At 44.2% G+C, this 21747-nt stretch overlaps 1 protein-coding gene across 1 annotated transcript; it reads left to right on the forward strand.

Moving 5' to 3' along the window:
* The first annotated feature begins 1296 nt into the window (after window positions 1-1296).
* On the forward strand, window positions 1297-21254 carry SUPV3L1 (Suv3 like RNA helicase). Its single transcript, XM_085877240.1, has 15 exons — window positions 1297-1723; window positions 3002-3079; window positions 9632-9739; window positions 10015-10129; window positions 10253-10421; window positions 13565-13676; window positions 15448-15525; window positions 15705-15796; window positions 15989-16169; window positions 17648-17741; window positions 17925-18144; window positions 18316-18396; window positions 18633-18809; window positions 19947-20095; window positions 20270-21254. The coding sequence occupies exons 1-15, from the start codon at window positions 1507-1509 to the stop codon at window positions 20934-20936; spliced, it is 2538 nt and encodes an 845-aa protein (XP_085733366.1). The 5' UTR covers window positions 1297-1506; the 3' UTR covers window positions 20937-21254.
* Window positions 21255-21747: the final 493 nt, after the last annotated feature.

Here is a 21747-nt window from a genome sequence, read left to right on the forward strand (position 1 = left end):
CATAGGTATTGGGTTAGGTCCAGTTAATATGAGCTTTGTGTTGGTAGAAAATGCTTCAGGATGGTCTTTGATGTAGCTGCAAATGATATTTATTAATTGGACTTTGTTGTCTGTCACTGTCAAAACGATCTTTTGTGCAGGGAGTGGCGTCATCAGATTCAGCTGGTGTCGTCGACTGGCATCTTTGCCTGCACGAGTGGTTCGCGTGACTTTCTTGATGCTGTTGTCATAATACCGGTCAAAGACCAAATACGTATCACATATCTTCAGCTTATCTCTCAAATAAGAAAGAAGATTCTGCACATAGTCCTCTACTGTTCCTTTTGATGGCCATTGAATCACCCACAGCATAGCACAACCATCTACAATGATTGCTCCATCAGCTGGAAACATTCTGTCAGACACCTCTACCTGCAATTTCTGCTTCAAGACTGCTTTCGATTTTGTGATTCGCATGTCACCGTGATCTTCAAACATAGAAGGCGGTACTGGGGCGAGCTCAAACTTCAGGATATCTTTCAGGTTGATGTCCCTCACTGCCTGAAGGCCCAACACTCTTGAATATATGAGCCCAGTGTCATATACAGGTGTTTGTCCAACCTTTATCTGCTTTCGGGACACTACCATCGTGACTACTTGTTTGCTGAGTGGCTTGTTGAAGCTGTCTGGCCATTGCTCCTCATACTCCTTCATCTGCTTGACTCCTATGCCAAACAGAAATGTCAGCGTTGACAATGTTTGGACTCATTCTTCCAGTTACAATGTTCACAAGCCCAACCGGGTGATTATCTGGTTGTAGAGGGTCAATACATGTGGCCAATCTTTCTCGTAGGTTCTGTCTGTCACTGAAATCGGGTTCATATCTCGATTTTTGGCCGAGTTAAGGCCAAAAAACGGTTTTGATGGCGGCCATTTTGAATTTTGCTCCCAAAAAAAAATTGCTCAGGCGTGACAAAGTGGCATCACTGGGATTTGAGTTTAGTATAGTCTATGTTACCAGAATCTGCAATAAAATTATGTATGTACTCCAAAACACACCTGGGGTAAAATTCCAGTTTTGCATCCAGACTAAAAAGGAAGAGAAAAATCCATCATTTAACACCATGTCGGAGTAGTTCGCACTGTGTTTTTTTTATTTTTATTTTTTAAATTCAAGACAATGATTCTGTCACTCTGCAACACGGTTAACACACGAGCATAATTTCGGTGTTGACTCTACTTAAAGCATATGGGATCTCGAAGCTGCGTTTATTTCAAAGGAAGAGAAAAAAAAAAAAAACTTACCCGGAAGTCTCCTTCAGGTGGAACCCTGGCCGTTGCTGTCTGGGTGCAGCCGTATTATTAAACAATTAAACGTCTCAGGCTAACCCTGAGTGGAAGTAAAATGGAAACTGTCATTGTGAGTTAGAACGGTTGGACAAGCTTCAAAGAAGGGGAAATTGTTCGTGCGATTCCCCCCCCCCCCTTCCATGTTCGCCATGGGCTCCACGTGGCTCTAACCTGGACATGCTAACACGCGTACCTCATCGCTGGCCCGTCGGCCGCTTCTGGCGTTCCGTGACTCGCCCCCGCCAGCAGGTCGTACCGGCGGGATGCACGAACTTTAGCCAGCGTGAGGGTCCCGGGACGGGTGCGGACACGTCCTTGTTCGTGCCCTTAACGGTGAAACCGGACAACGACCCCAGAGACATTGGCGCTGAACTCTCCGGATCTTTAAACAGAAGTACGTCCTCCACAAATAAAGCTTGCACAATCGCGATCACAATAAAGTCGGAGGCGACGTTAAGCCGGCTGTCCTGTCTGCTCGTACAACGTCGGTGGACGTTCAGTAACGATGCAGCTTCTCGTGAGGAGTGGGTTGAGTTATTGCGGCCACACCCTCAAACCTCAAAACAAGAGGTTCCTGATGAGGAATCACCTTCGATCTGACCAGTCGGTTCGTGAAAGACTTGGGCTAAAAAAAAAAAACTAGCTCGAATGAGCTAAGATCCTCGTCCTCTTCATGATGACGTCATAAAAACGAATATGACGTCATTGTGATGCATCAGGTTTGCGATAAATTATCCGTGCTAATGCCCGGCTTGATTCCCGCAAACAAAATTCAAACAGCTTTACCTAGTTTCGGAGATAATGGTATTTAGGCGATTTCCATTAGCGGTGATATTATGACGTCAACTTTTTTTTTTCTCGGAAGAATTTCCAAAATCGGAGATGGTTACTGCCTGCGCGTGGGCTTTCTGCATATACATGGCAAGTTTCACGAAGATCCGATGAAAACTGTGGGTTGTGAAACAAAAAAAAAATGTCAAAAAATAGGAATGACGTCATAAAAATTGATATGACGTCATAGTGATGTATCATATGTGCGGTAATCCATCTCTGCTAATGCCTTGTTCGATTCCCGCAAACAGAATTCAAAAAGCTTGCCTAGTTTCGGAGATAATTTTTTAGGCGATTTCCATTAGCGGAGATATTTTGACGTCATAACTTTTTTTTTCTCGGAGGAGTTTTCAAAATCGGAGATGGTTACTGTCTGCGCAGGGTATTTTTACATATATATACGCCAAGTTGCAGGAAGTTTCGATGAAAACTGTAGGCTGTGAAACAAAAAAAATCCACAAGAAGAAGATGAAGAACAACAACGTGAGTAACACTTAGAGATCCTCCACGAGGATCTAAAAACAAAAAAAAACAAACAAACAAACAAACAAAAAAACGTTTGCCTGGCTGACCCCAACAACAATGTGGGACTAATTGTGACCATCGAAGAAGTAGTTACAGTAGTGAGTAGTGAGTGATACCTATTGGTTTAATTTGAGCTCATCAGCTTGGTTTCGGCATTTTGGTTTGGTGGTGAAAGTTCAGCAAACTTTTTTTATTTTATCTTATTTATTCATTGTGATGCCTTACTTTTGAGGAATGGTTGTGTACATTAATGTGAGATCATCTATACGTTGTACCTCTCTTGGTGGATCCATAAAACGCATTTTTTCTTTTGCAGATAAAGTCCTCTCGGTGTTGAACATGTTTTACAAACAGAAGCAGATACAGAAGTTGGCAGCAACCAATGGGCTTGATGGTGGGTTTGAATTGATTGCACGTCCGCTTGTATTCAGTACCTGGGACAAGCGATGAAGAACGTTTTCATTAATTTTTCAAACTTGATTTCTTCTCAAAAACTCTTGTTCGACGGTTTCATTTCCTTAGAGTAGCTGAGCGGTCGGTTGCCGTGAAATTTAGTCTCGACTGAACTCGTCTGACGACGAGTTGCCTGCCTTCTGGTTGCTCAGGTCGTGAATTGCTGGCAGGATGTCCGAGAGGAACGCACACTCGCTCAAAGCCATATAGCCTGGGTTCGAATTTCGACCCAGTTGTGAACTGCCATACCGGTGTTTCACAGGCAGGGTGGTTCATCGAGGTGTGTGCCGTCCCTCGGACTGATGTTGAACTGGGCATCCCGTCTTCCGGCATTAGTCGGTGGATGATAAAGACCCCATTGGGTAGATTGGGCAAGCTCTCGTCGGCACCACAAACAAATTCCAAATTCCTGCCCTAACCTACAGGGGGCACTGCTTCAGTGGCACCGCTGCACCCTCAGCCGATGATGCTACCCTGTAGCTTTGTGCTGCATACGAAAGAATAAGAAGGTCGTGAGTTGCATCAAAGACGATACCATTCCTTCATAGAGAGCATTAGGTTAGCATTCTTATTCGGTAGTACTTGTGGATTTTTGAAGATTGCATGATGCCTTTCACAAAGAGTAGGCCATTGTGTGCTGCACTTTAGCCATCTTCCAAGTTGTTTCCTGTGTGTCGCGTAAGCCAATGGAAGATCGTCCGGCATTTATTTTGCTCGGGAAACCTTTTTGTTGGCATCCCCATCCCTGTTATTACATTGTGTGTCACAGTTCAGTGCAGAACAAGATCTAAATCACTGATGTCTCCACTTCCCTGGCAAATCCTCTGTACCATTTTGTTCAGTCCAACCTGTGCAGCACAGCACACTATGTTTCTGAGAAGCAGGCTGCCTCGGCATCTCTCCCTGCAGAGCTGGAAGAAAAACAAAAACAAACAAGTCGCTGCGCATTCATTCTCAGACTCTCACTACTCCTCCATGATGATCAGTTGTTGAAACATCCCCCCCCCTGACCCCACTCCACCTGTCCTCCAGTTTACTTCTGAGGTCAAGCCTGAGAAGAGGTGTGGTCTGGAGCTCCTGGGCCTCACAGGTCAGGTATGGGAGCATGCGCCAGAGCAGCGCGTCGCTGCGTCCACTTTCCGCCTCTGTCCACTCCAGGGGCCTCCGGCTGGCCATCCCCCAGGTAGATGCCTGGCCCATCCCAATCTCCTTGAGATGCCAATCAACCTGCTGCAGCCACGAGGCACGTGGTCGGCCCATTGGCCTCCTCCACTCACGAGACTCCCTCGCTGAGAGAATCTGGTGAGCAGGATCAGCGTCAGGAAAACGAGCCACGTTTCCGTGCAGCCGCAGCTGACGCTCACGGACCATGCAGGTAACAAATCTCATTTGAGTCTCTCTCAGCAACCGCTCGTTGGACACAAAATCCGACCAGCGATAGCCAAGGATTCTCTGAAGGGACCTGGTACCAAAGGAATTATGTCTCCGTCTCAGATCCTTGGTCAGAGTCCAAGTCTCACATCCATAGAACAAGACTGGAAGCACCAAGGACCTGAAGACTCGGACTTTCGTCCTCCCGCACAGGTACCGGCAGCGCCACACCCCATGATCCAGTGAATCCATGACTCCCCAGGCGCGACCCAGACGTCTATTGACCTCTGACTCGCAGCCAGCAGAGACATGAATATCACTGCCAAGGTAAGTGAATCTCTCCACGACCTCAACATCCTCACCACAAACAGGCACAGACAGGACAGCAGCATGGGCCTCACGATTATCCATAATCCGTCTCATCTCAAAACTGGCCTGTAGGGCTGTCCATGACCTTGGTATTCCCTGCAGAGCCAAGTCTACTCTGAGCCACGCGTGGCTCATTGCAGTGTACAATGCATTCATAAGAAGTAGCATTGAACGTTGCTCCCCACTCTGGGCTGGTGCAGCCAATTCACGTCTTGCTTTGCAAGTGGAAGTCAAATGGAAGGCTTTTCAGATATTCATTTATTATTATCATTATTTTGTATGCAGCCTGAGGCTGCTGGCTGCATCATTTTCTGGGGGCAGAGCTGTGCCGCTGATGCAATGCCTCCTGTTACCAGTAAGCCGGTACTCATTTTGCTGACCTCAGAAAGACGACAGGCTGTCAACCCACCTGGTGTGATTTAACAGCAAGACAGGAGCTCAACCTCAAGACTCTAAGATCTTCAGCCAACCTCCTCAACCTTCAAGCCAACATTAGGTTCAGACATGAATTAAAGGAAAAGAGAAACAACAAGAAGGGCACTCGGTGGAGCGCACACCTCCGCCCCATAATGCCTGATCCACAAGAACATATCTGGCCCAATACATTTTTGAGATATCGTGCCACATATCATTTTCAGCCCCATCTCTCAATGGTGAAGAATCACTTTAAAATTCCAGTAGTTGGATCCGGATCCGGATCTTCACCAAAATCTAATCAGTTCGTTTTCGTCGCACACCGAACCTGTCCACAACATTTCATCCGAATCCGTCCACACCTTTTTGAGATATCGTGCTATGTATGCTTTTACCATTGCCTAGGATACCATGAAACCCACTCCGTGGGAGTACCTCCTGTGCAGCTTCCCTTCGCAGGGCAGCTCACCGGATGACGGGATTGGGGCAAAGCCTTCGGGACCCCCAATCTTTGATGATAGGAGGAAACCACGGGGTAACATCCCTGGGTCAGATTGCGGGAGAGTGTGTCAGGGTGGTGCTGAGGTGTCGTCCACCAGACGGCAGACTCCTTGGGTTAACCTGAGGTGGTCCCTTCGGGTGGGTGGTTACACCTACTATTGGTCTGGTCGCTCTGATGGTTACCATACCCAAGGAATTGCTGTCGCTGTGTCCAATAAGCTGATTCCAATGATAATTGAGGTAACACCGGTTAACGAGCGTATTATGAGATTAAGGATTCGTCACTCATTAGGTGTCATTTCCCTGGTCTCTGTTTATGCTCCGACTGAAGCGAGTGATCTCACCGTGAAGGATGCATTCTACGCCACACTCGAGTCTGTGGTTGATCAGTGCCCCAGGCAAGAAACACTTCTAGCGTTGGGGGATTTCAATGCATCGACTGGAACTGATAGGGATGGTTATGAGGTGTGTGTTGGTCCTCATGGGTCAGGAACTATGAACCTGAATAGCACTAAGTTCCTTGACTTTGCAAGAAGTCATGGACTTAGGGTGGCCGGTTCATGGTTTCAGCGCCCACAAGCTCATCGCTGGATTTGGTATTCCAACGCTGGCGGTGTGGCAAAGGAGATTGACCATGTGCTTGTTGATGGTCAATGGAGGATGATCCAGGACTGCAGGGTCTACCGGAGTGCTCAGTTTCTCAATACTGACCACCGACGTGTTGTAGTAACTCTTAAGTTGCACCTTAATTCCAGGAGAATAGTACCATCCCAGCCTAGGCCGGATGTTGGCAAGCTTAAGGATGTGAGGGTAGCTGAGGAGTTTACGAACAGGCTGGGTGGAGATTTGGAGGGTCTCGGTGCTTTGGGGGATCTTGAAAGTTGTGAAGTGCCGACAAGACCACCGTCCTTGATGTTACCGGTGGATGCCTTGGAACTCACCGGAGGGCGAAGAAGAATTCTGTCTCTCAAGGGACACTGGATACCATTGTCCAGACTCGCAGGGCCAGGCTGAATGTCAGAGCTGATCTGTTCAGGGAGTGGAGGCGTAAAACTGTTCATGCACGAAGGGTAGACAAGGAGGCCTATGTGCGAGGAATCTGTGAGTGGGTAGAGCATCACCTGTGGTCAAGTGATTCTCATCCAGTTTACATGGGAATTTGCGCATTGCATTCGTTCAAGTCTTTCCCTCGGAGCACTGCAGTTGGAGCAGAGAGTGGTAGGCTCTTGACAGAGGAGTCCGAAGTGAAGGCCCGCTGGGATGGTTACTTTGAGCGGTTGTACCAGGCTGATCCACCAGCTGTTGAGTTGGACATCAGGGGTGTTACAATCCCTGTTGCTGACCCTCGAATAAACTGTGGTCCACCTTCGCTTGTGGAAACACAGGCTGCGGTGAACCAGTTGAAATAGGCTTAAGCTCTAGGGATCTGTGGCGTCCATGCTGAACTTCTCAAGGCTGGTGGAAATGCTGTATTCGTGTTGTTGCATGCAGTTCTGTGCTCTGCCTGGAGCACAGACATCATCCCAACTGACTGGAAGAGGGACCTTGTTGTCCCTCTCTGGAAAGGGAAGGGTGATCACCAGGAATACAACAACTACCGAGGGGTGACGCTGCTCTCAGTGCTGGGCAAGGTCTTTGCTCAGATAATTTTTGATAGGGGTTGCCACCATCTGCTTGGGCAACAGCGTCCAGAGCAGTCAGGCTTTACACTAAAGAGAGCAACGATTGAATGTGTCCTTGCTCTTCTTGGGTCCTCACTGAATGCAGACGAGAGTTTCAGCAGGGGCTGCTTGCAGCCAATGTTGATCTCTGTAAAGCGTTCCATTCAGTGAATCGGGATGTCCTCTGGAGGATTCTTGGTCTTCGTGGGGTGCCACCAAAGCTGATCGATCTATTATGTCTGAATTATACTCTGGTACTGAGAGTGCTGTGAGATGTGCTAATACCATTTCTGACTTTTTTCCAGTTGTTGGAGTTTGTCAGGGGTGTGTACTGGCCCCCACACTTTTCAGCACATGTATGGACTGGATTCTGTGGAGGATGTCTGAGAGATCAAGCTGCGGTGCATCGTTTGGGAATGTCAAGATCTCTGACCTTGATTTCGCAGATGATGCAGTCATCTTTGCGGAGACTCTAGATATCCTTTTGGAGGCCCTCAAGGTGCTGAATGAGGAGTCGGAGCCGATGGGATTCCGGGTTTCCTGGGTCAAAACTAAGATCCAGGCTTTCATTGACATCTTGGATGCTGCTGTCCTGTCTGTGTCTGTTTGTGGTGAGGATGTTAAGGTCGTGGAGAGATTCACTTACCTCGGCAGTGATATTCATGTCTCTGCTGGCTGTGAGCCAGAGGTCAACAGACGTCTGTGTAAGGCCTGGGGAGTCGTGGATTCACCGGATCATGGGGTGTGGTGCTGCCGGTACCTGTGTGGGAGGATGAAAGTCCAAGTCTTCAGGTCCTTGGTGTTTCCAGTCTTGCTCTATGGATGTGAGACTTGGACTCTGAGCAGGGATCTGATATGGAGACAATTCCTTCAGTACCAGGTCTCTTCGGAGAATCTTTGGCTATCGCTGGTTGGACTTTGTGTCCAACGAGCGGTTGCTGTGAGAGACTCAAATGAGATTTGTTACCTGCATAGTCCGTGAGCGTCAGCTGTGGCTGTATGGACATGTGGCTCGTTTTCTTGACGCTGATCCTGCTCACCAGATTCTCTCAGCGAGGGAGCCTCGTGAGTGGAGGAGGCCAATGGGCCGACCACGTGCCTCGTGGTTGCAGCAAGTTGCTCGGCATCTCAAGGAGATGCGGATGAGCCAGATATCTGCCTCGGGGATGGCCAGACTGAGGCCCCTGGAGTACCGGCAGAAAGTGGACGCAGCAACGTGCTGCTCTGGCACATGCTCCCATACCTCACTTGACCTATCCTTTTGGCCCAATCTCTCAATGGTAAAATATCGATGAAAAAAATTCTGGTAATCGGATCTGGATCTGGATCTTCACCAAAATCTAATCAGTTCGTCCTTGTCACACTCCGAACCTGTTCACAAAATTTAATTTGGACCCGTCTTCAACTTTTTGAGATATCCTGTACACAAACAGACAGACAGACAGAAAGAGGTAAAAACATAATCTCCTTCATCTTTGGTGGCGGAGGTAAAAAGTGAACACAAAAAAAGTTAATTTAAAAGGAAAGGAATCTGCTCATCAATTCCATTTGGTGCATGTTTGCAGAGTTTGAAAATGTTTTTTGCTTCAACGGTAACGTGGTAACCAATCGGTTTAACATCATGCGGGGAAGATTTTCTTTCCTTACTTTTCCACTGGTGTCGACCAGCTCTCGTTCTTATAAAAACTGTTTTTCCATTTCAACCAGTTGCTGCCCAAGCAGTTAATATGGCGAGAGTTACAATTCTGGACAGGTCACCACTTCGACACAGGAAGTCAGCGCAGGAATTTTTAATCTGGTCATGGTGCCGCCGATAACTCGCCTACTCTTTGCGAAGGACACCAATGGGGTCTTTAACATCCACCAACTAATGCCGGCATATGGGAGGCATACTCACTCTCGCCCTTCTGTTATCGCTGAGCCCCTAAACCCCTTTTCTGCCTGACAGTCCCCTTCTCGTACTCCAATGCGTTTGTTCATTTCTAATTGTGTGCCTGTTCTCTGTCCCTCCGTCCGTCAAACTGCCACATGAGCCTGGTTGACTTCTCGGCATTCTGATGTGCAATTGCAGATAAGAATGGAAGCGGAATACTCTGGTTGATGACGTGGATTATATTTGTGCAATAATTTTTGTTTGAGTGATGTGTACTAATCGTGTACTTGTTTGCACATTCCAGCACGGCTCTTTCATAAAGCTTTTATCAGCTTCAGGAAATGGGTTATGGAGTCGAAGACCCTATCAGCAGATTTCCACGTCGTACTGAATGACATATGCCTTCAGGCTGGTATGATGCTTTGCTGTCAATATATATATATATATATATATATATATATATATATATATATATATATATATATATATATATATATATATATATATATATATATATATATATATATTTTTTTTTATCATCCACCCTTCCCCCAACGTTAATTTAACCATGACATCATTTGATAGGTCACTTTGCAGACATCTTGCAGCTAGTTAACTGATGAAGCAAAGGGAATCGTTTAGACTTTAGAACCCCCTTGTATCCTTATCATGTAATCTCTCCGGTAGGGCACGTGGACGACATTTTCCCTTACTTCATGCAACATGCTAAGCAAATCTTCCCCATGCTTGATTGCATGGAAGACCTTCGCAAAGTCAGCGATCTTCGGCACCCTGCCAACTGGTACAACCTTCCCATCATTATCAGTCCCGATGATGTGTCTGGGAATGCGATGCTTTGCTGTGAACCTTTGGGATTGATTGATGGATTAAAAAAAAAAACAAAATAAATTGTTTTTATCTGCAGGTATCAGGAAGCGAGAAAAATCCATCGAAAGATTATTTTCCACTCGGGTCCAACCAACAGCGGTAAAACCTACCATGCCATTCAGCACTTCCTTAAGGCAAGATCTGCGGTGTACTGTGGACCACTCAAGCTGTTGGCACATGAGATCTTTGAACGAAGCAACAATAATGTGAGTGTACTGACATTATTTTCTTCTGCAGGTACCTTTACATTTGTGTGCCATGATTACCAACTCTACATATTGCACACAAAGATAAAGAGATGTGATGTCACAGTTCCATATGTGCATTGATAAAAAAATAATCGGTGGAATCATTACCTCCGCCACTGAAGGTGGACAGAGTTTATGTTTTCACCCTTGCTTTACTTGTCTGTCTAAGCAGGATCTCTCAAACAGTTATGTATGGATTTAGACAAAACTTGGTGGACAGGTTGGGTGTGTGACAAGGACGAATTGATTTGATTTTGGTGAAGATCCGGATCTGGATCCGACAAGTTTTTTTTTTTTTAATTAAAGTGATTCTTTACATTTGAAAGATGGAGCCAAAAACAATATCCAGTAAACCCTTAAATATCGCAGAGGTTATGTTCCTGGAAAATGCCGCGATATTCAAAACAGCAATAGTTAAAACCAATTTTCTGTGGGGAAAAGGGGGTTCGGTTCCTGGGCTTCGAGAAAATATCAAGGAAGGTTGGTGGCAGCCAAAAATAAACACATCACAATTTAAACTGGAAGGGCACTTGGGCAGGCGCATACCTCCGTCACGTAATGCCTGATCCACGAGAACTTATCGGGCCCAATACATTTTTGAAATATCATGCTATATCTCGTTTTTGGCCCTATCTCTCAATGGTGAAGAATCACATTAAAAGTGAAATAATCCTCGTATTTGGATCCGCATTCAGACCTTCACCAAAATTGAATTAATTCGTCATTGTGACACACCCAATCTGCTGTCCACCAAGTTTTGTTCAAATCCGTCCACAACTTTTTGAGATATCATGCTATACTGGATATCGTTTTCGGGCCCTATCTCTCAATGGTGAAGAGTCACTTACAAAATTATAGTAGCCAGATCCAGATTGTCCTCAAAATCTAATCAGTTCATCCTTGTCACACACCCAACCAACCTGCCCACCAAATTTCATCTGAATCCATCCACAACTTTTTGACAGACCCTGCAGACAAATTGACAGACAAACGACTAAACAAGAAAGATGTCATGCATAGCACGATACTTGCGAAATCCATAAAACAAATTTGACCTCAAAAATAATATTTCCAGCTCCTCTTCAAAAGTCAGGTCAATCGGATGAAAATTGACACCTTTAGAAATTCGGCCTATGTTGACCTCAAAAACAATTGGTTGTTGGCTTCAGTTACCTGATATGTAAATCCTCTTCAAATTTCAAGTCAATGGGATGAAAATTGAGGATTTTAGAAATTCCACCTTAGTTGTTGACCTTTGACCGATGTTGACCTCAAAAATAATTGGCTAGTTGAATTCAGTGACCTGAAATATAAATCCTCTTCAAATTTCAAATCAATCGGATTAAAATTGAGGATTTTAGAAATCTCGCCTAAGTTGTTGACCTTTGGCCGATGTTGACCTCAAAAATAATTGGTGGTTGAATTCAGTGACCGACTATGCAGATCTGTTCAAATTTCTCATCAATCAGATGAAAATTGAGGATTATAGAAATTTGACAGATTTGTTGCTCTTTGGCCAATGTTGACCTTTTGACCTCAAAAACAATCGGCTTCTTGCTTCTGACGAAGTCCACCATGTGGTGAAGTTTCGTGAAGATCTGTTTAAAATTGTGACCCGTCGGCGATTAAACATAAAAACAAACAGAATAATGCGCACAACCAACCAATATACATGAAAAAATCTTCGATTTTCACAAGTAACAGACAGGAGTGAAAACATAACCCACTTCCACCTTCAGTGGCAGAGGTAATAAACATGTAAAATAGATATTCTGAAAATCAGCTTTGCATTGAAGTCACTTGCTGTGTTGAAGCCGATTAATTGTTCAGAAGCATTGAGAGAGGAGAGGAGATTGGGACCACACTCTGTGCAGAGCGTTGGTGCTGCTTAAGCAGTCTCCTGGGCTATTGGGCACAATCCTGGACGGGTCGCCACTCCGACACAGGATACCAGCAAGCTGGCACTCATTTTGCCGACCTCGGAAGGATTACAGGTCGAGTTAACCCCACCTCATATTAATTCAACAGCTGAGCAGGATTTGAACTCGGGGACCCTAGGGTCCAAAGCCCGTCACCATAACCATTAAGCTAACACCAGGCATGGAAGCATTGAACTTGCCCCCCTATTAATCTCTTAAGTCGTTTTTCCTTTGTAATCTGTTGATGTGTTTATTTTCTAAATCGTTCTCAAGCTCCGCAAACCAGCGAATAAATAGAATTGAAAGAATCACTTTTGTCATTCGTTTTACAATTCGGTGCCATTGCCATTCTGTTATCAACGGTGCGCGAGAAACAAGAGGCTCAGGCTCGCTCGTGGTGCGGTGTGAGATAACCATCGGAGCTCAGCTCAAAAAAACTGAGATCGGTGGAAATTAAGCCCCAAGATAAAATTGGTCAAACCCGTGATATTTAAGTGTTTACTGTGTAGCATGATATTTCAAAAAGTTATGGACGGATTCAGACGATACTTGGTGGATGAGTTCATTTGGTGACACGAACAAGCATATTTGATTTTGTTTCAGGTCCGGATCCAGATCTGGCCTATCCGTGGGATAAATTTGATATTGTTGTCATTCCTGGTGGAACTTTTTGCCATCTTTCACCTTTGCAATAAAAAAAAGGATCATACGTCCTGAAGCTCACCTGGATCAGGAGCAACAGTCACTCAAAGCCCTCGCAGTTCCCCTTGGACCCTTTTGTTTTTTAATGCCGTGACCAAACTTTGGTACATCACGGGTGATGAAGGTTGTGCTCAAGTTTCATCGAAATCCTGTGTGTATAGTTTCGGAGAAGAGAGCAAATACCTGTTTTCGGGGGAAGGTCAAAACCCCCTGAAAACTCCCTTAATTAGCACAGATTTTGATGCGGTCTTGTAGTTTCTGGTGACGTCATTATAATTGTCTTCTTCCTCCCGCATTTTAATTCGGATAATGCATTCACTTTGTGGCATGCATTTCCTCGATGTTGTTTGACGAGTTATTAATTATTCTTGTGTGATCGAATAACGAATGATGAATCTTAACCTGGAAAATTCTGTACGTTTTCTTTCGATGTGTACGTTTCTCGTCATTTGTGTTGCTTTACATTTGTTGGCGTGGCAGGGTATTGTATGCGACTTGGTGACGGGGGAAGAGCGCTGCTTTGGACACCCAGAAGGCCACGTATCTCCTCACATTGCCTGCACCATTGAAATGTGCAACGTCAACCAGCCTTGTAATTTTGTTTTTGTTTATTCTGGTCTTTGTTTATGTATTATTTCAAAGCGTAGTTAGTTGGTTAATCCTCTTCATGCCATGGAGGTATTTCGGGCCTCCTCAGCAAAGTGGTTCCATTGTTCCCTATCCCAGCTTTTCGACGTTGTGACTTTAATCTCCAAGTATCACACTGTATGCACTTTGGTAGCATTCCCCTTTGTGAGCTATGTGCTTCACTTGTCTGCACTGTCTGTTTCTCTAATTTGGCATTTTTACCTCCGCCACCTAAGGTTAAGGAGGTTATGTTTTCAACCCTTTCTGCCTGATTGTCTTTGTTTGTTTGTCTGTTTGTTTGTGTGCAGGATATCTCAAAAAGTTGTGGATGGATCCAGATGATTTGGTGAAGATCTGGATCCGGATCCGACCACCAGAATTTTTAAAGTGATTTTTCACCATTGAGAGATCGGGCCAAAACCGATATACAGTAGTCCTGTATAGCACGATATTTTAAAAATGTATTGGACCAGATATGTTCTCGCAGATCAGGCATTACGTGGCAGAGGTATGCGCTCTACCGAGTGCTCTTCTAGTTTTCTTTTTCTATGGGAGTGGCTGATTAACCCCCAATCTTGCGGTCCATTGCCTTTAACCCATTGCTCTTCTTCATTCGTATGCAGCACAAGGCTGTGGGGTAGCATCATTGGCTGAGGGTGTGGCAGTGTTGTTGAGTTTAACCCATGAATAGGGAATATAAAGGCTGTGCTGGGTCCTCAGGATCTTAAACAACAAGTAAACAACTCAGGATCTTAGGGTCCTGAGTTTGAGCCCCCTTGGCCACTGAATTAACACCAGGAGGAGTTGACTCAGCCTGTAATCCTGAGGTCGGTGAAATGAGTACCAGTGTTCTGGTATCTGGGCACAGCATCAGCGGCATAGTCGCGCCCCAACAAAATGATAGCGACCCGGCAGCCAAGCTGCCATACGTAAGAAGAAGAAGAAGAAGAAGAAGAAGAAGAAGAAGAAGAAGAAGAAGAAGAAGAAGATTAAAAGTGCTCGTCTGTATTAATAAATGACTGTGAATCATGGCATTCCATGGGTGGTGTTTCTGGCACCATTCCGGAGAATGGTTTCATTGAACCAAAAACAGTACAGAGAGAAATTAATGAGATTATAATAATGGAAAAGTTGATTGTCCAGTTGAGCATCCAGATTGGCCTGAGAAACTTGAAGAACAAGCAAAAGTCACAGCGACTAATTTCCAACCGATACCTGCTGAGCAGGAAATGCTGCCGAACTACAGCAAGATAATAATGCTGCTTTTTGAAGAAGCTCCAGTGCTAGCTACCTGCAGATCCACCACACAGCTGCTTATTCATTAAGTTGCCATACTTATTCCCAACTAATGTCGATATCAAGAGACTGATCCACCATCAACCCAGCCCAGTTACAGTCAGCACTATTGTTTTCAAAGGTCAAGTGATATCTATATATATATATATATATATATATATATATATATATATATATATATATATATATATATATATATATATATATATATATATATATATATATATATATATATATATATATATATATATATATATATATATATATATATATATATATATATATATATATATATATATATATATATATATATATATATATATATATATATATATATTTTTTTTTAATGGGTAGAGATTATTTAACTTCTGTTTTTCTGGATCGAGCATGCCAGGTTGTCCATACATGAAATGTAGCACAATTTTGTTGACTTCCAACAGGTGAGGTGGCAGTCATCGACGAGATCCAGATGATTCGAGACTGGGCTCGTGGCTGGGCGTGGACCCGCGCTCTCCTTGGTACAGTTGGTTTTGTAATGAGTAATTGTGGCTACTCAAAAGTTCAATGTGGAGTCTGGGTCAATTCTACCATGTGTGAAGGTTATTTTTTGCCTTTTTATGTGAAGATTTGGCTTCGTTGAGAATGCCATGTCACGCACCGGTGGATTACTTGCTAACTCGTAGCATCTCACGTACAGGTGTTTGTGCAGAGGAAGTGCACGTGTGTGGAGAAGCTGCGGCCATCAACTTGGTCACAGAACTCATGATCACAACAGGCGAGGAAGTGGAGGTCAGGTTACTCCCATGACGCTTACTGTCTTTGCAAGTGCAATAAAAGTGGATATAATAACACTTTGGTTTGAATGTACAAGATATAAAAATGGGTTGGATTAACCTAAACGATGGTGGTCGTAGTCGTGTAAGCATTCAGAGCGATCTGATGAGCGTGCAATGCTACATTCATTTTTTTTCCCCACCACAGGTTCTTAAGTACGACCGTCTCTCACCAATCAAGGTGCTGAACGAGCCCGTGGAGACGCTGGACCGTCTGCGCCCTGGCGATTGCATTGTGTGCTTCAACAAGAATGACATTTATGCGATCAGTCGGCAGATTGAGTCCAAGGGAATGGAGTGTGCTGTCATTTATGGGAGCTTGCCTCCAGGTGTGTTTTCATACATTTATTTGAGTGCTCAATTAAGTGTCATTTAATTCTGAAATGTTCGTTTTACCATTATTAAGATTTCCTTTCGTGTTATCTTTTTAATGATGATGATATAAGATTTTATGCCAAGAAGCTCTGCATTGATTAATTAGCCCGCACACACGAAGCGAAAAGCGGGGTTAATCAATTGGTTCACCTTGTCTTTTTGTCTGTCTGTTGTCTACAAACGTTAGTTTATGATCGAGGAACAACTTCATTTCAATTGAATGTTTTATTTTGAACATGAGTCGGAAAACGAACCTGAAGGTGAGCTGTACTTTGGCTCTGAATTCATCCCGATTGCGCATGTGCAGAGAGGAGTGAGATCATTTTTTTTTACTCTGTCTACCTGTCTGGCAGTCAAAACAAAATTGAAAATCATTCCAAACAGGAAACTTATTGTTTTTAAGGTCGTCATAAAGAATACAAACAGGCACGAATTATGAATGCAATGTGTTAGGCAAAGTGGTGTAAAAGATGATGTGCAGCAACGGCAGTAAACTTCCGAAAAAAAGTTTTGTTTCTGCAACCTTTGAAATCTTTAGTTTGTTTCAATCTAGTTATCTATATATTATGAAAACTCTCATCATGTAAGTATGTATGTATGTTCCCGAAATACAGCCAAAACGGTACACGAGAGCGCAAACGTTTTAGGGCCACCTTACTCACCATTCGCCTGCAGTGTGCAGTATCAAGTTTCGTTAAAATCGGGCAACGAAAAAAATGATTAAAAAATCAATTCCTGATTCATTCAAGTACTCTTCGGGATTATTTGATCAATACAAACAACCTCCATGGTATAGTTCGCTGGAGCTATCTTGTTTTGATTTTATTTTTATTGAAATGATTTTTTTTATCGACCGCTGTCACAACGGGAACCCAACGGGTTCACGGGGTCGTCTAGTATACTTTAACACTGAAGAACATAAATCGCCTTTTTTCCATCCATCCATTGGGACCATACTCTGTACAGAGCATTGGTGCTGTCGAAGCAGTCTCCTGGGCTATTGGGCACAATCCTGGATGGGCTGCCACTCCGACACAGGATACTCCAATGGCTCAATCTTCCCAGCAAGCTGGTACTCATTTTGCCGACCTCGGAAGGACGACAGGCTGAGTCAACCCCACCTGGTATTAATTCAATGGACAAGCAGGATTTGAACTCAGGACCCGAGGATCCCAAGCCCACCACCCTAACCCTAATATAACCATACAGCCAACACCAGGCATAAATCGCCTTTTTGGCGCTTTCAAAAACCTTCCGTTTTGCAGTACTTAGACAAAATATTACGTCATTTTACATGATCTCAACCAATCAAATTTGCTGCTTGCAGACCCTGCCCATGTCCTTTTTTTGTCTCTTCTCAAGACTGCATAGGGAAAGGTGCTTTATGAACTGTCTATTTTTTTTGTTTTTTTAATTGTTCTGTTTGTTTCAGGTGCAAAGCTATCACAAGCTAAGAAGTTTAATGACCCTGAAGACCCCTGCAAGATTCTTGTGGCAACTGATGCCATTGGGATGGGACTGAACCTGTGAGTTTCCCCTTGATTTGGTCTTTTTGTTGGATTGGCAATGGCTTCTAAAGGCACAGAATTGTGTGTAAAACAATTTGCTGACTTTTTGTTTTAATTGGACAGTATAGTGGACAGTATTGTTTCACACCTCTCTTTACAGGAACATGTGAATCATAGTTTTTCCACTCTTGTTATGTGTAGGAGCATCAGACGCATGATCTTCAACTCGATCACAAAGCCATTCGTCAATGAAAAAGGTGAGAAGGAGGTCGACTACATCAGCACGTCGCAAGCTCTGCAGATAGCCGGCAGGGCTGGCCGCTTCAGCTCTGCTTTCAACCATGGGGAAGTCACTACCATGTATCGTCCTGACCTTTTGCATCTTAAGGAAATTCTCTCCAAGCCGGTGGAAGAGATCGAGGTATGCAAGCTCCTGGAATTTCTTGGCAGTAATTTTGTTTACAAGGTGAAATTTTCTTTGTGTTGTGCATTGGTCTTCTTATGAAAGTACATTGGACTCTGCCACCTCTTGCGATGCTCGTTTGGCTCTATATCTTACAATTGTTGTTCTGTAACCATGCGCAATCACCAGGTTGCAGGGCTTCACCCCACAGCAGAGCAGATTGAGATATTTGCTTACCACCTGCCTCAATCAACCCTCTCAAACCTTATGGTAAGCTTTACTACCCATCTCCATTTACAAGTACAATTGGGTTAATACTTCATTGTCGACGTGTAATTGTCCTCCTCTGTAATTAGATTTCATGTTTATGCTTGAAAACCCACAATAGGTTGTCAGTTTAAAAAAAAAAACAAAAAAATTCTCAGTTCTATGCTTTGCTGTGAGGAAGTTTTTCCACATTTTGTTCAAGTCGTTATTCAGGTCTACTGATGGCTTGTGCTCGGCAGGACATCTTCGTGAATCTGGCGCAAGTGGACGGTCGGTTCTTTGTGTGCAATGTCGACGATTTTAAGTTTCTCGCTGAGATGATCCAACACATTCCTCTGAACCTTCGTGTACGTTATGTATTTTGCACAGCACCCATCAACCGCAAGCAGCCATTCCTCTGCACTTCCTTCCTTAAGGTACCATCATCATAGAACTCAATATTGCTGTGCACTTTTTCTTCCATTTGATGAATTTCTTTATTTGATGAACATTTGAAATATTTGGTGGAAATTCATTTGTTTAATGAGAATGGCACTCGGTAGAGCGCATTCCTCTGCCAGAGTGAACAGTTTGCATTTGGTATCCCACTGATGGGCCGGATCTCCATTCGGACCTGAACGAAGATCTAATAAGCTTGTTATTGTCATATACCCAACTCTTCCACCTAATTTTGTCACAACTCGTCCACAACTTTTTGTTTGGAATATTGTGCTATATGTCCTCTCTCTCTCTCTCTCTCTCTCTCTCTCTCTCTCTCTCTCTCTCTCTCTCTCTCTCTCTGTCTCTCTCTCTCTGTCTCCCTCTCCCTCCCTCTGTCTCTCTCTCCCCCTCTCCCTCCTTCTCTCGCTCTCTTTCTCTTTCTCTCACTTCTCACTTCTCACTTCTCCCTTTTCACTTCTCCCCCTCTCTCATGAAGAATCTCTTTAAAATTCCCGTATCTGGATCCGTATCCAGATTTTCACCAAAATCTAATCGATTTGTCCTTGGCACACACCCAATAAAACAAATTTGACCTCAAAAACAATTGTGGTTGAATTCAATGACCAAATATGCAACTCCTCTTCAAATTTTAAGTGAATCGGATGAAAATTGACAATTTTAAAATTTCGGCCCATGTTGACCTTCCAGCCGATGTGGACCTTCAAAATAATTAGCTGGTTGAATTCAGTGACCTGAAATATAAATACTCTTCAAATTTCAAGTCAATCGGATGAGAATTGAGGATTTTAGAAAAAATCATCTGAGTTGTTGACCTTTGGCCTCAACAACAATAGGCTTCTTCCTCATGACAAACTCTACCCTGTGGTGAAGTTTCGTGAAGATCGGTTTAAAATTGTGACCTGTTGGCGACAAACAGACAGAATAACAAAATCGACTAACCAATATACGTGAAAAATCTTCGATTTTGCAAGTAACAAACAGGGGTCAATACATAACCTCCATCCACCTTTGGTGGCAGAGGTAATTAAAGTCGTTGTGGGATTTTGGGGCCTATCGATGAGGTTCTGGATTTTGTGTTCACTGGATTGAATGCATTTTCCCATGTGCTGCAGTTTGCACGACAATACAGTCGGAACGAACCACTCACCTTCTCGTGGCTGTGCCGCCTCGTCAGCTGGCCTGTATCTTCACCTCACAACATTCGTGACCTGGCACACCTTGAGGCTGTGCATGATGTTTGTGATCTCTACTTGTGGTTCAGGTGAGCACCAGCATTGAAAATACTCATCAGCCAAGGAAGCTGGAAATAACTTTGCTTCCCTCTCTTTCGTTATTCTTTTGATGTGTATGTTCACTCTGTACTTCCTTACCTCTTAACAATCAGTTAATCAGGAGTCAAACTTTGAGGGATTAACTCTTCTCCCCTTCCTGACAGCTACCGCTTTCCAGACATGTTTATCGACCCAGAGCCAGTGCGCATCATCCAAAAACGGTTGGACGAGATCGTGCAGGAGGGGGTTAAACGCATCACCCGCCTAATTCATGCTACGGATACTTCTGCTGGTCTGCAGATACGAGGCACCATGGAAATGGACCAATTGCAAGGGAGGAAGGCAATGGAGGAACAACTGGCCACCAAAAAAACGTATCCACATAGTAAGAAGTCATCCTCATGGGATAGGCCTGAGAGTGACACCACAATATTGCAGACAGTTCCTTCTTCACTGACAGAGCAACTTGTGGCAAAGGGCCTCCTAACACCAGCAATGCTGAAGCAGTTACAAAAGGAGTGGACGGGCTTAAAGGAGACAAGTGGTGGTGACCTGGCACCTTATACAGACCATAAAGTTGCAGCTAACCCACACACCAAGAACTGGAGCAACAATGAGACTGAGAAGAATGCAGGGAAGGGGACACAATGGGACAGTAACGAGTGGGAAAGAGTGACTGATGAAGGAAGAGATTTGCCCAATGCGGATGAAGAGGGAAACGGAGAAACAAAGCCAATAAATGATGCTGAGGTTGAAGATGAGTGGAGGAAAGAGGATGCTGAATGTACTTATTCTCAGCCAACTGGGCCGATCAGGGAACCCTCTGTATGAGGCGGACTGTTGCATTTTGTTTGGGAGGGGGGAGGGGGGGAAACTTTCAAGAAAGCAAATTTGATGATTGGTCTCAAATCTGGCAAATATGAATATGCCTGTATTTATAAAGCGGTGTTTTGGGTTGAAACCTGACTGTAAATCTGAACAACTGTGGGCCTTGCCGAATAATTACACGGCTCGTCAATACGTGACGATGAAGCCTGCTTTTATTATTATTTAGATGAGAGAGGCAACTTTCCTGCTGGCATTGCTTCTGGCCTAATTTTGCCGTGGTTTTGTTTAAAAAAAAAAATAAAGACATAATTTTTTTTTTAATTAGATCTCCTGTTTAAAATGAATTTTGGCCAATTTATGATCGTGAAACATGGACGGACAGGCATGGTAACCATCCCTCCCCACTCATTGTGTATTTGTGGTCAGGGAAGTACTGCCACGTCTGCGTATGTACTTTGTGAATGCACAGGCATTCTCATGGAAATGGACTAGGTTGCCACATATCGCTAGATCCCATTTCCCCCTCCTTGCTTCTCATTTATTATCATTGTATTAATTATTATGGTGATTTATTGGTGGTCTGTGGGAACGCACCGGCCTATGGGGAGGCCGTGTAAAAATTTTCAGCCGGGTGAGCTGTGCTTTCGCTCGCCCCTTCAAAAGCAGACGGTGGGGGGGGGGGGGCGGGCACAAAGCCCATTTTGAGTTGGAGAGTTTGCGCAGGAATCAACCATTAGACAAGTGTTGGTGCGAGAAACAGAGTTGGAGAGTTGGCATAGCAGTACGCAGTTGGATTAGAGCTGGGACAGGAGTA

The sequence above is a fragment of the Eptatretus burgeri genome, chromosome 1, assembly GCF_056783735.1.
Source record: "Eptatretus burgeri isolate ZD-2024b chromosome 1, Ebu_testis_v1, whole genome shotgun sequence".
Taxonomy (NCBI): Eukaryota; Metazoa; Chordata; class Myxini; order Myxiniformes; family Myxinidae; genus Eptatretus; species Eptatretus burgeri.

What these genes read in the sequence shown, in the direction of transcription:
- SUPV3L1 (XM_085877240.1), top strand. Translation starts at nt 1,507, where the DNA reads ATGCTAACACGCGTACCTCATCGCTGGCCCGTCGGCCGCTTCTGGCGT. An exon ending in AGCCGGTGGAAGAGATCGAG is followed by an intron (nt 18,145 to 18,315) that starts GTATGCAAGCTC and finishes CGCAATCACCAG; the next exon opens with GTTGCAGGGCTTCACCCCAC. An exon ending in TCTGCACTTCCTTCCTTAAG is followed by an intron (nt 18,810 to 19,946) that starts GTACCATCATCA and finishes CATGTGCTGCAG; the next exon opens with TTTGCACGACAATACAGTCG.